At 35.1% G+C, this 14,757-nt stretch overlaps 1 protein-coding gene across 1 annotated transcript in view; it reads left to right on the top strand.

Annotated features, from left to right (window-relative positions):
• Positions 1 to 8,306, top strand: part of WASF1 (WASP family member 1) — a 34,279-nt gene extending 25,973 nt beyond the window's left edge. Inside the window, exons 5-9 of the mRNA XM_028139932.2 lie at positions 956 to 1,100; positions 2,591 to 2,763; positions 4,587 to 4,766; positions 5,941 to 6,569; positions 7,466 to 8,306. Coding sequence (XP_027995733.1) covers positions 956 to 1,100; positions 2,591 to 2,763; positions 4,587 to 4,766; positions 5,941 to 6,569; positions 7,466 to 7,623 — 1,285 coding nt within the window. The 3' untranslated portion in view covers positions 7,624 to 8,306. The remainder of the gene's footprint in view (positions 1 to 955; positions 1,101 to 2,590; positions 2,764 to 4,586; positions 4,767 to 5,940; positions 6,570 to 7,465) is intronic.
• Positions 8,307 to 14,757: the final 6,451 nt, after the last annotated feature.

Raw genomic sequence — 14,757 nt, 5'->3', positions numbered from 1 at the left:
ACAGGAACCCTTGTAATCTACCACTTTAGAAAACGGATGCTTTATTCACTGAGTTCCCAGAGTTCTGGCATACAAAAGATAAGGCTAGTTCAAGGGAAATGTTTTTATGAGTATTTTAATAAGAAAAGCCAATGGCAAACATGGTACTATGAAGGGCAAGGAGTTGTTATTATCGTTTAGATTTAATTTCTAATCAGATGGGAAATAAAAGAACTCAGAATTCTACCAAAAATGTTATTTTTGCTTGTCTAATCTCTTGATCTATGTACATTAAATTTACATAATGAGTATGAAGTACAATGTTTTAAAAATGTATTTTAAATAAAATCTAGAGTTACTATTTAGCCTCTTTTTTTTTTTTTTTTTGGAGTTCTTCCACATTATTTGCTAAATAGGTAATTTAACATGCATAACACATATCCTGAATAAAATGTTATTCAGACAGTTATTTGAAACTCTTTGTCAGTATGCAAGGCATTTGGATATAAATAACTGTTTTACTACAAGAATGACTATTAGGTGGTATTTTGGGGGTTTGGTAAGATAATAAGTAAATGAGAGTATTGGCAGAAAACCTGTATAATTTCTCTATTCTAAATGATATGATTGTCCTTTCAGGCTTTTCTCTTTGGCAGAACCATTTCTAATTATTGGAATTTCTCAAAGCACTTTGAGAAAACGGTATTCACCAGAAGTTAGGAATGAAAATTGTCCAGCTGTACTTTAAATTATTAACATCAGCTTTAAAAAACATCTAGTTTTCCATTGTTCTTAGTTTCTTGTCTGACTTGAGAGAAATGTTCTGTTGGTACAGTATTTTGATTTATTTTGCCACTATTTTTGCACATGCTATATTTTATTCATGTAAGAGAAAAAAACATTTCAGTGAAACTATCTTTATTCTGATTGCCTAAGTCTTACTAATATATATTTTAATTGATATTTTATATTTCAGAGATGATGGTAAAGAAGGTTTGAAGTTTTATACCAATCCTTCATATTTCTTTGATTTATGGAAAGAAAAAATGTTGCAAGATACAGAGGATAAGAGGAAGGAAAAGAGGAAGCAGAAGGTATTACAAGAGATTCAAAAAATTGAAGTTAGTTTTCGAGTATTTGTGTTTTATTGCATATATGGAAATTTATTAGTCCTGTATTTTGGCAATTTTCTTTTTTTGGGTCCAAGTAATCAACTGAAGTCTTTATAATCATGCAAAAGATCACAATCTAATCTGAGCAGATTAGATCATTATAATTAAATTATACACAGATAGAAGTGATTAGGTTATTGTAACATGATGTGATAAGTGCCATAGCAGAGGTGGGCACAGAAAAGCATTTGATTTAAACAGAGAACAGGGTTGGTAAACACTTCCAACAAAGCTTATAATGTATCTCAAACAACAAATAGGAATTAAGTGGGCCAGGAAAGAGAAGGGCATACTAGTAAGAAGGAACAAAGGAATGTTGTGCAAATATTGGTAAAGTAGATTAAGCTAATGTTTTTAACCATGGGGCATATCCTAAATGTTTTGAAAAGGTTATTATACTCTCACTAAATTCCTGTTATCTGTCTACTATGTTTTCATTTTCCATATTCTGATAAAATTCACTTGGATTTGCTTTATTCCACGTTAATGATAACTAGAAATACAGAAGGAGGAAGCAATGTTGAATTTAGGTAGAATTATGAAGGAGGCAAAGTCTATCTTCATCACCCCTTTCTCCTATAACTCTCTCTCCTCTCCCCACCCCCACCCCCGGTTCCCCATAGTGCATTCCTGTTATCTTCTTCACCAGACAGTATTCCAGTGTTCTAGCTAGAGTTTGCAAACTGGTGACTGGCAGCCCAGGTTACACCTGCAAGCAGGGTTTTGTTTGACACCCACAGTGATTTAAAATTTTTGGAACTGAAATGCCTTAAATAGACATGCCTATCTAGTTTACTGCCTTCCCCATCTTATACCCTACTCTCCATTTATGTATGTTATCTGCTTACCCCTTTGGGCATCTGACTTCGTTGTACCTACTCTAGACCTTTCTATCCTTTTCCCCACATTTAAATCACTTCTTGTTTCATTTTTCAAATACCCTGTTTTCCATTGAGTGAAAGTTATAATAGATTAATTGGGTAATTGGATTTTTTCTAATGTATTGGGTAACCAATTGGTTACTTCCCAGATAACATAACCTTAGTAAATTTTCAGGTTTTAGTTAGAGGTAGACAGTGCCATTAATGGTAGAAATTTCACTCATTATAGCAAAAACTAATAGATGTGGTAGTAGAGTTGGTGAATAATTTTTCATCTGAAAGGACTTTCTGACCAAATTTTATTACTTAGGCATACTGTTTTTATCTCGTACATCAATTCCAATAGAGGTTAAAGAAACAGGAGGAGAAACTGGATCACAAGCAAACTAGCTAAAATTTAACTCTGAATGTACAAATGAACTGTATGTGTTACCTTTACTATATTGTGATGACATTGTCTTTTGTAGTATTGATGTTAGGATTTATTTTGATTGTTATAACCCCTTTGTAAAAACTTAGCACTTAGCATTTGGCTCTGTTTCAATACATCTGTTATAGCAGAAAAATCTAGATCGTCCTCACGAACCAGAAAAAGTGCCAAGAGCACCTCATGACCGGCGGAGAGAATGGCAGAAGCTGGCCCAAGGTCCGGAGTTGGCTGAAGATGATGCTAATCTCTTACATAAGCATATTGAAGTTGCTAATGGCCCAGCCTCTCATTTTGAAACAAGGTTTCTTTTCTTTTGTTTGTTTTCTAACAAAATTAATGATATGATACTGGCTTTATTTCTAATATCTCTATCTTTAAGTATTAGATCCTGAACTGTTGAACTGGCAGACCCTGTTATGAGTATAAGGATGGTTTTGAAACCCTGACCACTGTGAGCCTACTGAAGTCTGATCTTGACAGATTGTTTTCATACTGGGGCTTTAGTCATTTTTTTGAAAAAGGTGGTTGAGTAGATGATCTTCAGGGTTGTTTTGGCTTTTGTATGAAGTCTCAACTTCCTCTTAGTTTTTTAGGCAGACTCTGCTAGAATTTTATAATAGAGGAATGGAGTCTGGAATAGTTTTTGAACTATTATTGACTCACTATATATAAAATAGGAATTGAGAAAGGGTTATATTTTGTTCCTTTTTCTTTCTGACATCCTTTCTATGCCTATCTCTCACTCAGATATATCAGGATTTTAAAACAAAATTACTCCCTTTTGTAAAAATATGGAATAGGTACTTTTCCTTTCTCTTTGGTTACTATATAAGTAACACCCTACCCTAACAAACATACTAACATCTTTCTGTGAAGAAAATTTATTTTTGTATAGTTGATTGATTATAACTATTATTATTACATATATAATAGTTATTGATTTTTTTAATGCAAAAGAGCTTAAGGTTTTCTTTTGAACTTTGTAAATTATTGGGCCATAATAAATATTTTGGCCTATTTTAGGAGTAATATACATATAAGACACTTTATATACATTACTAAAAGACACTGAAAGAATTTAGATTTTTAAAAAAATTAACCTATAGGCAAACATTTATTTCTATTACTGTTAAGTAATTGAAGTATTTAGCTGACCTAGTAGTATAAATACAATTATCCTAACTTGCTTTGTGCTTATTTTTTAAATCCAACTGTCCCCAGTGTGCTCTATAGTCAGTAAATTTGTATGTCTTCACATGCTCAGGGTATCTAAAATTTTGCTTAAATCTGATCTTAAGACACAAGTTGCTGTGTTACTCAGCATACTATTTGCTGAGTACCCTAGCACCTTTGAAAACACCAAAAAGACAAAAATGACATAGTTAATTATGTCTGGAGTTGGTCAAGGAGACCTTTGGAAGTCATTTAGCTTTAAGAGAGCAACAAAATATCCTGGTGGTAGGAAATTCGAGTTTTTATTTCTTTAATTAATTAACTTTTTAAAAATATTTTTTATTGATTTTAGAGAGGAAGGGAGAGAGATAGAAACATCAATGATGAGAATCATTGATCGACTGCCTCCTGTACGCCCCCTACTGGGGATGGAGCCCGCAACCTGGGCATGTGCCCTTGACCGGAATCAAACACAGGACCCTTCAGTCCACAGGCCGACACTCTATCCATTGAACCAAACTGGCTAGAGTGAAAAATTCCAGTTTTTATATTCTAATTTTTTGTCATTGGCATCTTATTGTAAAGAAAAAACTGAAGTAGCGGCAGATAGCTTTGAATGCAATTTGCTGAAGATTATTTTCTTGTTTATCAGTTTATATATGTAATTCTTTTTATCCTTCTGAATTGAGTTAGTGTGATATTATAAAATAATAAAATAACTTGAGGTCATCATAATGAACCTGAATCAGCAAGGAAAATTTGCATTGTGAGCAGCATTTTTTGTTTTAAAAGCAGGATGAATGTAATAAATTTCTGGAAGAAGGTTCTTAAAGGTGGTTAAAATATTGGCATTCAAAAGATAAACTTTATTTTATGTAGAATACTTTACTCCACCAATAATTCAAGAAAAATATACTGATATATATATATGTATAATTTTTTTTTTTTTAGACCTCAGACATACGTGGATCATATGGATGGATCTTACTCACTTTCTGCCTTGCCATTTAGTCAGATGAGTGAGCTTCTAACTAGAGCTGAGGAAAGGGTCCTAGTAAGACCACATGAACCACCTCCACCTCCACCAATGCATGGAGCAGGAGATGCAAAACCCATACCCACCTGTATCAGGTATGTTGGGCATATGTTTGTATCACAGCTGCTAAACTCTGCCATTGTTGCATGAAAGAAGTCATGGACCATATACATAATTAAATGAATATGTTTGTGTTTCAACAAAACTTTATTTACAAAAACGGAGAGGGGCAGATTGGACTTTTGGGAAGTGCCTTTCTAGCCTCTGATAAGAACTGACGCACATTCTTGGGAAAATATAACTAATGAGAATGTAAAGTTTAAAGTGCATTTCATTTTATTATAGCTTTGTTATTAAACACATGATGTGCAGTATAGTGGGCCCTTAAATAGTGTCATCTTTTTATTTAACATGTCTACTGTTGATTAGATGCTATAGGAACTTAACTCTTGTTTATATCAGTTAGCTTATGGTAAAATTGGTTTTGTTATATGTCGTTTCATTTAAAGTCGTTGAACCTATCAACAATGATAAGGGAGGACTTACTGTATATTAACACAAATAAAAAAATTTTATAATGTGTTAAGGGACTCAAAAATGGGAACCAAAGGTGTTGATTATAAATGTTAATTTGATATTAGGGGAAATAGTCTCAGAATTTGAGATAGAATAGGCACTTGCTCATAGTATTTTCAGTAAAGCTATGTTGAAGTTTAATTTTATCCATTGTTGTTCAAATTATAAATTTTTAAAGAGAGAGATTAGCTTCATGATTTTCAGTTAAAAAAAATCAACCTTCTGTCACTGACTCATTTGATATTTTATCCTCAGGAAGGAAGAGGGCCATACATTTCCTTTTGTGGTTTGTAATTAGTTGTCACTGATTTAACTGAAATGACATATGATGAGCCTTAATAGCTTCAATATAAATATAGCATTTTACTGGTCACAGGTATTGCTACAAATATTGTAATATAATAAATGTGGCGTCATTACAAAGACTCATATCACAGTGTAAAATTATAAGCGTAAAATGCTTGTGGATATGAAAGTTGCATGAGAGGATGAGATCACTTAGAATTTTACAAACCAAAGTCCCATGTATTAATGTTCTTGTTTCATTCTAAATACTGCTGAAAATGTTGTAATTCCTATAGGAACATGTTAATACATACATCTACCTTAGTATAATTACTGATGGTCATTTGTATTTTGTGTGGTTAATTTTTTCTCTTTTAATAACTTGCTAGGATCTCTTTATCATTTCAGTTCTGCTACAGGTTTGATAGAAAATCGCCCTCAGTCACCAGCTACAGGCAGGACACCTGTGTTTGTGAGCCCCACCCCCCCACCTCCACCACCACCTCTTCCATCTGCCTTGTCAACTTCTTCATTAAGAGCTTCAATGACTTCAACTCCTCCCCCACCAGTACCTCCCCCACCTCCACCTCCAACCACTACTTTGCAAGCTCCAGCAGTACCACCACCTCCGGCTCCTCTTCAGATTGCCCCTGGAGTTCTTCACCCGGCTCCTCCTCCGATTGCACCTCCTCTAGTACAGCCCTCTCCACCGGTAGCTAGAGCTGCCCCAGTATGTGAGACTGTGCCAGTTCATCCACTCCCACAAGGTGAAGTCCAGGGGCTGCCGCCACCCCCGCCACCGCCTCCCTTGCCTCCACCTGGCATTCGACCATCTTCACCTGTCACAGTTGCAGCTCTTGCTCATCCTCCCTCTGGGCTACATCCAACTCCATCTACTGCCCCAGGTCCCCATGTTCCATTAATGCCACCATCTCCTCCATCACAAGTTGTACCTGCTTCTGAGCCAAAGCGTCATCCATCAACCCTACCTGTAATCAGTGATGCCAGGAGTGTACTTCTGGAAGCAATACGCAAAGGTAATTTTCTCAGGGCCGTTAAAAGCATTGCTATTGTAGCACTAGGAAGTTTCTAAATATTTGAACAATAGTGTTTTCCTCAGTTACAAAATTTTAAATGATCATGTTTTTGCACAAATGGTCTTTAGAAAGTAAAGCTATGTTCAATTTTAAATCATTTTCAAGAAAATATATCACATTTAACTATTTTATTTTCATACTTAGTAGGGATTCTCATAATGTTTATTGAATAAAGGAGAAATTTAAAGTATCAGACTTAAACATTAAAGAAAATTAGTTAAAACCATTTGCATTATTTTTAATATGAATATTAACTCCTTAAAAAACTGTACTTTCTTCAGCATTAAGGCTGTCCATCTGGTGTCTCAGTGACACTTGCTCTACCAGATGCCATTAAAGGTTTAAGTTTCCTCCCTTAGTAACAAAAAAAGACCTGACATATTTATTCATGTATTCTGCCAGCATTTCCTCAGCACCTACTATATGCCAGGAGCTTACAGAATAGAATGAATAAGAGTGCCTTTTCCTAAAGTACCAGGGAGAATAAAGCCTCAGAAAATATCAACAGTATTTATTTTATTTGATTCTAGAGATAACAGAAGAAAAGTATCATCTATTAACTTTTTAGGGTTTGGTGGGCAGGGAGGCACAGTAGATTATAATGGTTTAATACATTGTAGATATCCAGTAGGATGTCTGGTAAGTTCCACCTACTACAGACAATATAATGGAAAAAATAATGTCTTTCTAAATATGATTCCTTCAAGATCTTTTTAATAGACATTGCTTTTTATTTTTCTATTAGTATTTCTCATGTGTATTTGATTTTATTCCAGAAAGATTAATAATACCTAGTATTTTGGTTTACAATGAATGGTTTGGATTTACTATATCAGGTATTCAGCTGCGAAAAGTAGAAGAGCAGCGTGAACAGGAAGCTAAACATGAACGCATTGAAAACGATGTTGCCACCATCCTGTCCCGCCGTATTGCTGTGGAATATAGTGATTCGGAAGATGATTCAGAATTCGATGAAGTGGATTGGTTGGAGTAAGGAAAATGCATTGATAAATATTACAAAACTGAATGCAAATGTCCTTTGTGGTGCTTGTTCTTTGGAAATGTTTGATCATTCCAGTGTTTTGCTTTTTTTCCCTTAAGATAAATAACCCTTTTCCTCCATAATTTTTGATTTCTAAGAAAAATATTAGCATATATTTCAACTAAGTGATTTACAGTGGCTTATCTTTTTTATTTTTCCCTGAAAAGACACAATTTGGTCAAATAAACCACTAAGTATTAAGCATGGACAGCTGTTGTTAGAGTAGCAGATTCAGTTTTTTGATATATCTTAATTGTGCACTTTGTGAATTTTAATTTAAAGAAAGCAACTGAGATTGAAATCTTGAGGGCAGCTGTATCTATTAATGAGCCTTATTCCATTTTTTGATGTTTTAAAAGAAGAAACACTGACTTGATTATGTGAATACACTCAGAAAGTACTTTTAGCTTGTAGTATTGAATTCTCTTAAAGGAATGCTTGAATTTCTTTAATTATTGTTTTATTGTTTTTAAATACTTGCTTTATTTGAATGTTTAGCAGTACCCCTTCCCACTTATATATTGTGTGGTACGATTTTGCTTGCCTATAAGAGTTTAAAGATTTCCATGTGAAATACTCTGACATAAACATACATGTAACTTACATAACTGTTAAGAATGATTTAATAAATGGTTCATTTTAAAGGTTCATGGGTGTTTCTCTTTGAATAAAATTATTTCTGAAAGTTTATCAAGTAATATAAAGTGGGCTCTTAATACATAGATAGCCAACAAAGATTTAAAAAATCCACTTATGGCCCCTGCTGGGTTGGCTCAATTGTTTGGAGTGGCATCCCATACACTAAAAGTTGAGGGTTTGATTCCCAGTCAGGGCACACGCTGGATTACAGACTTGATCCCTAGTAGGGGGTATGCAGGAGGCAGCCTATCAATGTTTCTCTCTCATTGATGTTTCTATCTCTCTCTCTCTCTCCCTCACCCTTACTCTCTCTAAAATCAATAAAAACATTTTAAAAATATCCTAATGGCTCTAATAAAAAGCTTTGCTTTGCACTCTTAGTAGCTTTGCCTAGAACAGCAGATTGTGTAGCCATTTAAGGTTTCTTTCCAACCTTACAAAACTGTATAATGTTGAATTTAACTGTTGAAAATATGGCACAGTTTAAAGTTTGTACTTATGGTCAAAAGGCATAGCAAATAGTTTTTATACAGCTCAATTATAGCCAGGTAACTAAAACATAATGGTACTGGTGTTGGAGCATTTAAGGGTGATAAAAAGGAAATGGTTGAAGATTTCTTAATAATAGAAGTGAATCTGTTGTAAAGCCTGGAAGTATGTATCCTAAATAGTTTATGATCTGTTTCTTTTTGTTTTTTTACCACATTCCTGGAAGATAAAGTGTCCACAGACTGAAGAGGCCGTACATGTAGTATTGATTTTAAAATCAAAATATCCTTCGGTCTAGATATTCAAATTAACTTGCTGAGATAGTATTGGAACATATCGTTCAGTGGTCAGTTTTAATATCCTAGGAGGGATGAAAATTACTGGGTAATGATTATCTTTTTCTTATTATGTTGTTACTCTACAAGGTCATAAGCATAGAGTCAGATAAAATGAGTCATGGGGAAATAATTGGTTTCACTTGTTTTGGTTGAAGTCACCCATTTGCCTCCATATTACCAAATCCAGTCCTTTATTTAATCTTTATTCTGTGTATGCTCTACCTCCATGAAGGTGTCAATCCCTTTGGCTTTTGTTGTGACACTGTTCCTTCCTCCCAATAATGTTGGGACAGAAGAAGGGGAGGGAAATAGCTGGTGGAGTTTGGGGCGAAACTCAGTCATTGTGGAGAGAGAAGAAGTGTGTTTTCACCCTTCCTCAGTAAGGAATATTTGTAAGCTGCAGGTTTATAAGGCATTTTAAGCTATAACCACTGATTTTCATAATTTATTATATATTTGGGCAGATGAGATGACTACTGAAGCATTTTTACATTACAAATATTTATTAAAAGATAAGTAACAAAATTTGGATTGTGTTCTATAAATTATGAAACACTTCCCTTTATTTCCACCTTTAGAAAGTCCTACCCTTTCTTCAACAATCATCTCACATCCATTTTTTTCATGAAGTCTTCTCAGATCACCACAACAGGAATTCTTATTCCTTTTCATTTTCTCTAATTCTTTTATTACAAGCTTTCTTCGAGTGATACTTAATGCCATTTTGTATCACAGTTATTACCTATTCGAGCTTGCCACATAAGTGACTCACAAGACAGCCAGGGCCTTGTCTAAAATAGGCAACTCACAATCTCTCTTCATATAAATAGGTTCAGAAATACCCCTTTTTATGCTGTCTACAAGGGTTCTTAAAATCATATCTTCCTAGACTCTGTTCCTGTTGAAAAATTTTTTTTCACCACTAATCACAGTACCAAGAATGACCTAAAATTAGTCCTGACTTTATCAAAACTCTGTGTGTGTGTGTATCTGTGTGCATGTGTGTGTGCAATTTAAGAAATGGAAAGATAGAATTGACTTCTGGCCAAAAGGTGGAAGTTATTAATATTTCTGAAGACATTTTTTAGGGCAGAGAGCAAAATTAATCAAGTATTTTAATTTAGTAGGAATTCTAATGAATTAGTTTCAAAACAGCTTTATCTTTGCCCTTAGTAAACATACTACTGCTGTTTACTTGTTTATTTTCACTCTGCTACATTTATCTTGACCCCACCTTTTTTTAAAACTACCTCCTTAAACTGGAGGAAGCATAAAATAAATTATTTAAAGCTCCTAAATAGTTCAAGAAATTTCTTTTGGATTTCCCGATCTCTATATCATCCACATGATAAAAAATGCAAATAAATCAATGCAAGATATTAATCATGCAGTATCAGGATTTAAGGATCACTTTGCTGTGTTTAATGAATGTGAAATTATCATGGTTCTAAGTTGTGTCCTATAACTGTAATTAATAGAAATCATCCTATTGAAGCCAAACAGAAGGCATTGGACCCTTGTAATACAAAGAGTAAGTCTTCTCCTCCCTTTATTCATTGCTGTACTAAGAACAAATTTATTTATGTTCTCCATGACTTGGCTGTAGGATGCATCAGTAATCTGTTGCTTTTCAAGCCTGACAACCAGGCTCTGAATAAAGAATGAATACCACCCTTGAATGAACATTTCAGGCACTTTTTTTTTTTACAGGCTAGTTATCAATACCTTTTTCTTACTATTGTAAGGCCAGCTGCTCCGACTTTTTTCCTTTAGAAAAAAAATACTTAAACACACTGAGCATGTATTAAAATCATCTTTCTTAGGATATTTATAGTTTCTCTTCCCTATAATAGATAAAAATTTTAGTGGTAATATTTTATCATATCTATATAAGTATATGTATTATCCTCAAAGACTTCTTGATAAATTTATTTATTCCGCCTTTAGGTAACTAGCTTTTCTAGTATTGCTACTATTTTGATACAGGACATTGCTGTCTCCGGGAATAATCAAATTCTCATCCACTTTTCTGACCTGGAAACAATCTAAAAGACACAAGAGCCATCAAATCACAATCTGTCTTCTATTGTAACAGCTTCAAATATTACTTAAAAGTATCTATTTCATTCTTATCTATGAAAGCTGTGAAATGTTGCACCTCTAACGTTAAAGAAAATCTATAAGAACTACTTTTCTAGATCATTCCAGGTAAAGGAGCACATCGATTATGCATGGTTTATTTTTATATTTCTTTTTATGTGTATTATATTTCCTTTTATTTATTTAACAAAAATTTTTGATGCCTGCAGAGTTACTCTGCTGACTATTGAGGCCACAACTGTGAATAGACAGAGCCCTACTGTCTGAGGAGCCTACAGATAGATTGACAAAGAACAATGAATGTTATGTCAGGAAACTTCCTAGCACAGAGACCAAACCTAGTTTAGGAAGTCAGGAAAGGCCTCCAAGAGGAAATGGCATTTAAAGATTGAGGTGGGCCTCAGCAGGAAAACGTTGAAGCAGGGTGGACAGTCTCCCCGGCAAAGGAAATAAGAGTGTGAATGTCTGGAAATGCTTGATGCAAAGCATGCAAGGAGTGAAGTAATGAGAAATAAATTAGAAAGGCGAGCCAGGAGCAAATCGTGAGAGGGTCTTAGGAACCATAGTAAGGAGTTTGTACTTTATTCCATGGGCAATACAATTGAGGAAGTAACATATCAGAGTAGCATTTTGGTAAGATGATAGACAGGTACAAGTGCTAAATGAATGAGAAGTAAACTTGGATGTCAAGAGACCAGTCAGGCTGTTACAGTAGGTGACATAATTAGGGATGGTGGTGACAGAGAAGATAGGTAACAAGATATAGTCAATAGAGATTTAGGATGTGGAATACACTGGACTTGGTAACTGGAGAGGAAGGAGTCCAGGATAACTTCCAAAGTCCTAGCTCACTGACAAAAGGACCATTAGAGGAGGAGCCGGTGTAGGAGGGTGAGTGACACAGCTTGGGACTTAGGCAGGGAAAGGACCACCGACATGGGTGGAGGGAGGGATTAATCTTATATTTGTGAAAAGAAACTTCCGCAGGAAGGAGAAAAGGGCAGCTATGTAAACAGATTGGAAGGTCTGGTGCCAAAAAGTTAAAAACTTTTCCTTCTTATGGCATCTATTTTCTCTTTGAAGTAGATGACAACACTGCTCAGGGTGATTGCGACGCAGGAGTGTCAACATTTTTAAGAAAAGTATATATGGTTTGAAGGAGTCATTGTGAAAAATGGGAGAGCTTTCCAGGGAAAGCGGAAATTGTCAGACAATTTTGAAAACATGGTTGAAATTAATGACCTCAATGTTACAGTGGCTCCAGTCTGCAATGTATGTGTGTTGGGTTTTTTTTGTTTGTTTGTTTGTTTTTCCCAAAGACAATTGCCAGAAAGAGAGTTGGATTCATCCAGTTGGGTTTTGGCTGTATTGTGGTTTGCAAGAACTATCTCTAGGGAAGACTGAATCTCCTTAGTCTCTTAATCCCATGGTTAAACTCCCATGTTGAAGTTCTCTCACTTGCCGTAATGCTAGTTTGATGGCCTTTTCTCTCCTGGCTTGTCAGAACATGCAGATGGATCTTCTTTGTTTTTAAGACTTTACATTTCACCTCCCAGAGGCCCGACATCATCTTGGTTTTCTTGCTTCCTCAGTTTATACTGCAGTTCCTGCTTTTTATCCTGTTGCACCTGAGAATTTCTGCCCTATTCTCATTTGAACAAGCCCACTTATCCTTTATTGTGTCATCTTTCAGATCTAGAAATCTTCTGAGAATTCTGTCAAAGATGATTCTGCCGTGAAGGTCATGCAATTCAAAACAGAGGCGGCAAGGGGAGACTCTTTGGGATTTGACCTTTTACCTATCCCTTTCATGTCTGAGTCATCTCATCTGCTTCATTTACTTAGTTGGCAGGAATCCATTTTCTTTAAAGACACTTCCCTCAGATTAAAAATAAAGACAGTGCTTGGTTCTATGAATTTTGTTTTTTAGAGCATATTAAGGCAAGGCTAAATTTTTAGATTTGATGCTTGGATTGATTAATTTTCCACAGCTCTTTGGCAATAAACTGGGCTTTTTTGTTTTTATTTTTACCTTTAGCCAACATCTCAGAACTGCCTGGCAGAGAGTCTCAGTAAAAGCATCTGGATAGTTCACTGTGAACCACTCACCATGATCAATAAAATAGCTCAAAGAGAAGGGCCTACTAACCCTTTCATCTTGATATCAAAGACCAGCCGTTCCTTTTGTTTGGTTGTTTCATCTTTTTTTATCATAAAACATGCACTTTATCAGAAAAGTGCATAAAAATTTCAGCTCAGCAATCTGTTGCCATGTGTATAGCATCATCCAGGCCAAGAAATAGGATGTTGTCCTCACTCCAGAAAGTCTCTCGTGCTTCCTTCTAATTCCCACCCTTCTCTCACCTCCAACCCCAAGGGGAACCACTATCCTAATTTATGATAATCATTTCTGACTTCTATCTAGACCTTTTACTACCTAAGCATGTGTTTCTGAACATAACAGTTTAATTTTGCCTATATTTTAAACTTTATATACATGAAATCTTTTAGCATATGCCTTTTTATCTGGCATCTCTTAAAATTCATCCATGCTGCCATATGTAAACTGTGCTCTGTTCATTTTCATTGCTTTATAGTAGTCCATGCTATAAATATACCACACTTTATCCATTCTACTGCTGGTGGCTATTTTAGTTGGCAATTTGGGGCTTTTACAAATAATACGCATGTGAACATTTTTTCATATGTTTCTTATTCATGTGTAGGCATTTCTGTTAAGTGTATACCTAGAAGTAGAATTGCTCAGTCATAGGCTATTCAGCTTTAGTAGAAAATGTCAAATGGTTTTCCAAAGAAGCGGTACCAGCTTATCCTGCCACCAACAGTCTGAGAATTCCTGTTGCCCCACATCTTTGCAGGCCGCGGGTATCATTCTGTTTAATTTTAGCTATTCCAGTGGGTTTGTGGCAGTGTCTCATTATGGTTTAAATTTTCTTCTCCCTGGCTACTAATGAGGTTGGGCATCTTTTCATGTGTTTATGAGCCCTATCTTATCCCTTTCTGTGGCTTCTTTTCTCACTTTAATGGTGCTCTTTGAAAGTAAGTTGCTAATTTTAATGTAGTCCACTTAGCAGTCTTGTTCATGGTCAGTGCTTTTTGTGCCCTGTTTAAGAAGTATTTCTCTACGCTGCGCCTGTGAAAATGAGTTTCCTATATTTTCTCCTCGAGGCTTTGTTGTTTTACCTCTCACAGTCAGATTTATAATCCTTCTGGAAACGATTGTGGTGCGCCACGTGAGGTCAGGGCTGCAATTCCTTTTGTTTTCCTGTGGATTTCCAATCAAGTTAGCACCTTTTATTGAGGACTGTCTTTTTCCCAGTGCTCTGCAGGACCAGTTTATCAGAAATACATAAACACAGGCGACTATATATGTGTATTTATGCTGACATATGATTGATATAACTGTATAATGTTGACAATACAGATACACAGAAATACGTAAGTCTTTATAGACTTTATTCTGTTCCACTGATTTATTTTTATACCAATATCACAGTTT

This window comes from Eptesicus fuscus, chromosome 10 (genome assembly GCF_027574615.1).
Source record: "Eptesicus fuscus isolate TK198812 chromosome 10, DD_ASM_mEF_20220401, whole genome shotgun sequence".
Taxonomy (NCBI): domain Eukaryota; kingdom Metazoa; phylum Chordata; class Mammalia; order Chiroptera; family Vespertilionidae; genus Eptesicus; species Eptesicus fuscus.
The sequence above is the reverse complement of the archived record's forward strand: the minus strand, read 5'-3'. Positions and strand labels throughout refer to the sequence as shown.